At 36.9% G+C, this 7659-nt stretch overlaps 1 protein-coding gene and 1 pseudogene across 1 annotated transcript in view; one reads left to right on the top strand and one right to left on the bottom strand.

Moving 5' to 3' along the window:
- LOC132185275 (beta-amyrin 6-beta-monooxygenase-like) overlaps nt 1-1623 on the top strand; it is a 6164-nt pseudogene extending 4541 nt beyond the window's left edge.
- Nucleotides 1624-6499: 4876 nt separating this feature from the next.
- LOC132185274 (uncharacterized) overlaps nt 6500-7659 on the bottom strand; it is a 4375-nt gene continuing 3215 nt past the window's right edge. Inside the window, exon 4 of the mRNA XM_059599069.1 lies at nt 6500-6640. Within this exon, the coding sequence (XP_059455052.1) occupies nt 6500-6640 (141 nt within the window). The remainder of the gene's footprint in view (nt 6641-7659) is intronic.

Below are 7659 nucleotides of genomic sequence, written 5' to 3'. Positions count from 1 at the left end.
ATAATTTTAATCATTTAATTCAGGATTATGTTAAAAAAGTGTTAAATATATTAACCACTTGTTATCTTTAACCTCAAAAAGGGATAAGAGATGATCCACAAATGTGTAATCATTATCACTTGCTATCTTTGTAACCACTCTGTTAACAACCACATTGTAAATCCTTAAAAGTATTGTCGTGTGGTGGCTTGCTTTCCACAAGTCAAGTGTGGCCCCATTCTTGTTGATTTTTGTTGTCTCATTTTTTTTCTTTAGCTTCTTTGTAGAAGCTTTGAAAGAACAACACCTTTAATTATTGAAGACAACCATTTGGTCCTTCAATGAAGAAGAGTGGCTTTGTGAGAGATTTGATACACCCGTTTTGCTTCATTTGTCTCACTTGTATTCTCTCAGTTTTGGAGTACGGAAAGGCCAAGGAGATAAGAGAAGTTTTCTCTTTCTTTAACTCTTTTTTGCGCGATAGTGAGAATTGGGTGAACCGGATCTTTTGGATTTAAGTAGTTTTCTTTGTAATACTCTTTATACTCTATCATTTTGATAGTTAATTTCATCTAGATCATCTTCATCTATAGATGTAAGCTCGTTAAGCCAAACTACATAAATTTTGGTATTTTGTGTGATTATGTTATTTATTATTTTGTGATCTTTGAATTATTTTGTCGCAACAAGTATCGATGATACAAACCACTGAATGTGGTACAAGAGTAGAAACAATTTCATAGACATTTGTGTGTTTTTTTAGGCTCAAATCTACTCTCAACAAGTGACACTTAACATGTAGAATATTTAAGTGAAATTTGATGTGAATTACGGAGATAAAGTTCAAATTCAAGACCTTTATTTTAATACCATGTTAAACTACAACTTATCCTACATAAAGACAAAAAATTGTAAATTTAATCATTTAATTCATATTTTAATAACCAGATCAGACACAATAAAACATATTTTTGAATTTGATATGAAAGTGGTTTGTTTGGTTGACACAGAACAATTGCAGATTGCAAAGTCCAAAGGTGAAGATGAATTGTTGAATTGGGAAGACATTCAGAAGATGAAGTATTCTTGGAATGTGCCATGCGAAGCAATGAGGTTAGCATCTCCTGCTCAAGGAGGATTCAGAGAGGTCACAGCTGACTTTAGTTATGCGGGTGTTACAATTCCAAAGGGATGAAAGGTATGTAACAATTATGCAAATACAAGCTAACTAGGACAGAATCCGGATTTCTCATGAATGAGGCTATTGCCCCCGCCCCCTGGTTCCGTCTCTAGAAACTGAACTAGAACCGGCTTGAGATTTACTTTTGTGAATCAGTTTTCTTGCAGACATACTGGACTGTAAATTCAACAAACAAAATTCCAGAATATTTCCCTGAACCAGAGAAGTTCGATCCTTCAAGATTTGAAGGGAGGGGGCCTGCACCGTACACTTTTGTACCATTTGGAGGAGGACCTCGAATGTGCCCTGGAAAGGAATACGCACGATTGGAAATTCTCACATTCATGCATAATGTGGTGACCAAATTCAAATTGGAGAAAGTAAATCCGAATGCAAAGTTTATATACAATCCATCACCTATTCCAGAGAATGGTCTTCTGGTTCACCTACACCCTCTCAATTAGTGTCAAGAGTTGATGTAATAAACCTTATGCCAGCAGCTGTCTATCGACAATCAGAAAAATATCAACAACTGAATGGTTTGTATTTTCCACACTTCCTCCTTCGGTGGTTTTTGTTTTTGTTTTTTTTTTTTTTGCGTGGGTTTACACTGTTGGAAGTCCCACATTGCTTGGGTATTAAGGGAGATAGGCCATTTATAAGATGAGAGGAAACCTCAACTCTTAAGCTAGCTTTTGGGTTGAGTTAAGCCCAAGACCCATTTCTAATATGGTATCAGAGCCAAGTTCAATTGGTTGTGGCCCACCGTCTCCTATTGTCGCACATGTTGGCTTGGATGTCCTCCAGCCACACGTGAGGGGGCGTGTTGGAAGTCCCACATTGCTTGGGTATTAAGGGAGATAGGCCATTTATAAGATGAGAGGAAACCTCAACTCTTAAGCTAGCTTTTGGGTTGAGTTAAGCCCAAGACCCATTTCTAATATACACCAAATACAAAGGTAAGAAAATAATGATACAATCTATACGATTTGCTGTAGCCATGGGAGTGATTGCTGATTTGGCAAGAGCCATATTACTTCTTTTGAGTAAATCCACAATGTACTTCCTCTATGTGAGAAATAAATGGTTAGAGACAGAGAGTTTCGACCCCAAGAAAGAAAATGAAATAGCTAAGGTCCTTTATTGTAAAGTCAGTATTAAGTAACTTGATGAGTGACTCAACGGCCATAGGATATGAATCGGTCACGATAATGTCGTCAACATAAATAAGGAAATAGATAATTGAGGATCCTTGGCAAAAAATTAATAAAGAGGAATATGCTTTGGAGCCAATAAAACAGAGTGTATAGAGACAAGTGCTAAGTCAGGAAAACCATGCTCGACGTTTGTTTAAGGCCATACAATGATTTATGTAGACAACAGACATGATTCGAAAATTGTGGATGAGGAAATCTAGAGGTTGAACCATGTAAATGTCCTCTTCTAGAAAACCATAAAGAAATGCATTTTGAATATCAATTTGACGTAAGCACCAACTAGAAGAGATGACAATGGAGAGAATTGAGCGAACGGTAGTGGGTTTGACAACGAGGCTAAAAGTTTCTGAAAAATCTGGGCCTTGTTGTTGATGATAGCCTTTCAACAACAAAGTAGACTATGTAACGCTCAATCGAGGTTTTAGCATGATGTTTGATGTGGAATACCCATTTACAGCCACCAACATTTTTGTTTTTAGGGATAAAACTATAGTCGACTCCTAGCCATGTTTCTCCAAGACAAGAGGCTAGGGTTTTCTCCCTAACTTAGCCGAGAGGAGCTTGTAGGCATTGGATGCAGACAACATTGAGTATAACATTGAGTATTCTTGTGAGCCTACTCTCTTGGTTATCTTCGGTCATTGAGGAAAAGATTCCAAAGCTTTGGAAATCCTAGAGATAGCTGTATAGTGAGAGAAACAAGAAGGAAAAGATTTTGTCTAGCCAAGGAGTAGCCATTTTTCTAAGAGTGCTTCTCTTGTCTTTTACTCTCCATGGCATGATCTTTCCATATTCTCTTGAAGTCGATCATTGGGATGATTCCACTGTGCATATGATATACAAGATCCCAACACACACATTGTTGGGGAGAAAATCTCCCATAGTGAGCCCCATTCTTTTTATACTTATTTACATTATGCTATCATCTATTCATTGAATAACATGTGTCCACTTTTGTTGGATCTTTGAATAAAATGAGGAAAGAAGAAGGAGAAGGGGTTTTCTCTGGATTTGTTTTCTCCTCACACACGTCTCTCTCTCCCGCACATCTCTCACTCTCTCACATTTCTCTCTCTTTGTCGGCCTTCACTCCCTCTCACTTCTCACATACCTCACACAACACACTAATTTATGGATAACTAGAGGCGGATTTTCATTATCTTTCTTATCCAAAAATAAATATGCTAAGATAAGTATTGGAGAATCTTCGACTTCAACTGAAGACCGTCTAACCTTGTTTTTGTTTTATAGAAACCTCATTATCGTATGGGAGTCCCTTCACAGCTTGGCTATCAAGAATATCGCTAGGCAATAAATGTTTGGACCTGAAAACGCTCCAACACACATGATATTTTTCAGTTAACCAATAGTGCCTATATATGCAGAGTCCTTCCACTTCTCATTAGTTTGCTACAAAGCATGTTCTTCGTTATTTGAAGAATACAATTGATGATGGACTTCTCTATTCCAAATTATCATTGAGGATGTTGTTTAAGGAACTTGGTATTGCTCTGGCCTATGCCCATATTTGCCTCTAATCCTTCTATATTAAAGGAATCCTTAACCTTTGTCAAACAATGTTACTGTTGATAATTATGCGGCAGTACTCTTTGGAGTTTAAATCACATGCATTTTAAGCATACATCAATTCAATATAATTAATTAGAGAAACTAATTGCACCCAATTTAAAAATAAAATTTAGTTATTTCACCATCATCAAAGTAGCTTTTGAAATTTGCTTATAAGAAAGGCAGCAATTGGGCCAGTTAGGCTGATGCTTCCAAGTACATCACCATATATATTTGTTTGAGCTTGAAGCAATGTATTGTCTTCCATTGTATGATATGATACGATACGATGGGTCAATTAATGGTATTCCCTTATCTCAAAGAGCCGTGACAAGATTAATAGCTATAAGAAAAGGTAGCTAGTTGTTGCACCATCGTGTTATGTCGCACTCATGCATTTTGATGGAGACGCACCCTTGCCTCCTCAACATTATTCACATCTATTTTCCTTCTTTCTTTTTGGTTATATTTGGCTACAATATTCTCAACATGGCTGCTCGATTAAATTTGCCAAAATATTGGTGCACTTCATTTGTAATGGTCAAAGTTTTAAGTTTTAAGATTTTTTTTTTTTTTTTTTTTTTTTAAGTATTTGCTTAATTTATTAAATTGATATTTGTTCTTAATTATAACATATAATTGTCACATATTCTATTAAAAATGCATGTGACGGTGAGAATCACATACTTTAAGAATATATGTTAGTTTAAAAAAATGGATAAAAAAAAAATCTTTAACCTATTTTGGAGAAAAATTGTATCCAATTGTAATAGGCAAAAGTAATAAAGAACTTTTGCAAAGTAGAGGCTTGGATCGTAATCTATGTCGGTTGTTCTTTTCTTTTTTCTCTCACCGGAATGAGTAATGTTATACATACGCTACACTTTTATATATCTCACTTTGTTGATGTACGATGATGAATCAACTCTTGAAATTTTTTTTATATGTTTTTAACAATGGATAATCGAAAAACTTATTGACAGTATCACTTCAACAAAATGAGATAAAAATATAATTTTTAATTTTTCTCGTCGGAATCCCTTCTTCTTTTTGTAAATTTTTCAAAAAAAGTCCTAAGTTTGTAAACTATCATGTATAAATAATAAATAGGGTTAACTTCACTTTAAATCCATGAATTACCACGTGATTTGACAAGCCCCCAAACTTCAAAACCTCTCAATTTGAATCCCTCCATCAGATTTAGCTGTTAACTTCTAACGAAAATTTCCTAAAAAGATCAAAATATCCCTGATTTTCATTTTATTTATTTGTTATTTATTTATTTTAATTTGGAATTAAGGATAAATTTAGAATTTTATAAAAAAAGTCAAGGGTATAAATGTCATTATCTCACTTTTAACGTTTAAAATCTAACAGAATGATTCAAATTGACTGCAATTAAAAGTTTATGAGTTTAGATCGAAAGATTTTGAAGTTTAAAAGACTTATCCAATCCCATGATATTTAAGGAGTTTATCCCTAATAAATATGACAAGGACCCCTTTACCAAAAAGATTTGAGCATTTCTCACCGACACATTTATTTCAGGGCTAAAACTCTGAGATATGTATGATTGTGCTCGAGCTTCGTCCTCTCTGGTCTCTGAAACTCCAGCCACCCCCTCCCGACCCACTTTTGAGTAGAGGGAGCTTCTTTTTGAGACAACATTTGGAATTCGAGAAGACTTCCAACACCTTGAAGCTACTAGCTAGGCGGTTGAAGAATTCAAACGCCGTAGGTTGAAGAGAATGTTCAAGCCCGTCACCTCCACTGGCTACAAGAAATTGATCACACAGTTCTATGAGCATCTCAGTTTCGACTGCACCAGGCCGGGTATTATGTTCTCAACAGTTCAAGGCAAGGATATTGAGCTGACTTCAGTTGACATTGCCACTGCTCTAAAGTGCAATGATGAGCACCCTCCAGAGGAAGCACCATTTGAGGCACAACCTCCCAGGTTCTATGTTGCAGAAAAAATTACGGACATGTGTGAGGGGCAGTTTGCGGATAAGCATAATAATGCTGGCAGCAGGGCCAAGATGCCTCCACAACTCTAGCTTGTGGACTCTATTCTGCATCGTAATGCCTTTCCCTTGGGACAAAAAACTCTAAGGCAAGAGATCTATTCCTCCAAACACTTTACGCCTTTCATAAAGGTTTTTGATGTTCCATTCCTGCGATTATTTGGAGCCAAATTCACAAGTTCTGGAGTGGAGTGCATTTAGGAGGGAGCAGAGAATACCAACTAGTGGGGGCTGCCCTTTCCATTTTTACTCACTCACATACTTCAGAAAAAGGGCACCTCAGCAGATGGACCAGTCACTAAGACCCCGCGGTTTGGCATAAGACAATGGAATCAAAGTTGTTCACACATGCCAAAGGGGCCTCCAGCACCAGCAGTCGAGGTAGAAGAGTTTGAGGAAGAGCCTATGGAAGAAGATGAACCTGTAGCTGAGCAGGAAGCGGAAGAAGAAGAGGAGACTGTCACTATGGGTGCTGCACAATATTGTTCCATCAGTGAAGAAATGGCAGAACTCCGGTCTTAGCTGGCAGATCAAAGACTGGAGGCTCGAGAGGAGAAATTCCTCATAGACCAAAGATTAGCAAACCTAGAAGTAATGATGCGGTCCATTCTAAGCTGATTGCCACCACCTTCAGAAGCATCTTCTTCAGGGCAACAGTGAGAGGAGGACAACTGTATGGCTGAGGACGTTAAACTTAGAGACATTGAGACATTAAATATTGGAATTAATTGGAAGCTTCATATTTTTATGCTAGTTCACTTTACACTGTTTCAAATTTGTGATGCCTTAGCCTGGCTTTCGTAAGTAATTAGACTTTAAAATTCCAATTCATTGTGAAGATGGAGTTTATTTTTTTTTAAGCTTGCCAATGAATGAAAATCATGGTCTTGAGTGATACTTCAATTTTTGGATAACATGAACTTGTGCATAATGTTTGTGGGTAACATTCCTAGAAAACCCTCACGAGACTTCACTCGTCCACTAGGAAATTCTTAGGGGTTTAAAAGGCTTGTTGCATATGCTAAATGCAACCGTATATCCCACGAAAGATGGATTTATCTTTTTGCTTTATGTTTTCCATTTTGTTTTTAGTTTTGTATTGTTAAGGGATTAGCAATATGTAAGTTTAGGGGTGTGTTAAGTGCCAAAATATTCATATTTTAGCCATTAACTTATATTTGTTAATTCCTTAGTTTTGTTAGTTTGTGCTATTTTAGTTCTCTTATGTGTTTTCTGTGTTTTTGTAGGCTTTTGGAAGAAAAGAAAGCATTTCTAGAAGTCTAGGGCTTAAAAAGCAAATTTGGAAAAAACTGGAGGTTCTCACAGGGGATTTGCGCTCGAGCGCAGTACCAGAGAAATTTCAAACTAGCACAGGCTTGCGCTCGTGCACACAAGAGGAGGCTCGATTGCAGACCTACGATCGAGCGCACACGGGCTGCGATCGAGCGCACCCGTGCGTGAAGAGCAAGGGACCAGCGCCTTATTCCGGAAAGTGCTCTTTTTCACCCCTGCAAAACCCTAGGCAAACTAGAACGCAAAAGCTACAATTTTTAGGGTTTCTAAAGTGTTCCTAAGGCCTATAAATAGACCCTTAAGCTTATAGAATAGACATACAATTCCAATGAGAAGAATTGAAGGCTCTTCAAGTTCAAGTTTCGGGTTTATTCTTTTCCTTTATATTTTATTTTAT

This window comes from Corylus avellana, chromosome ca6, assembly GCF_901000735.1.
Source record: "Corylus avellana chromosome ca6, CavTom2PMs-1.0".
Taxonomy (NCBI): domain Eukaryota; kingdom Viridiplantae; phylum Streptophyta; class Magnoliopsida; order Fagales; family Betulaceae; genus Corylus; species Corylus avellana.
This window is presented reverse-complemented; position numbering and strand designations above follow the sequence as displayed.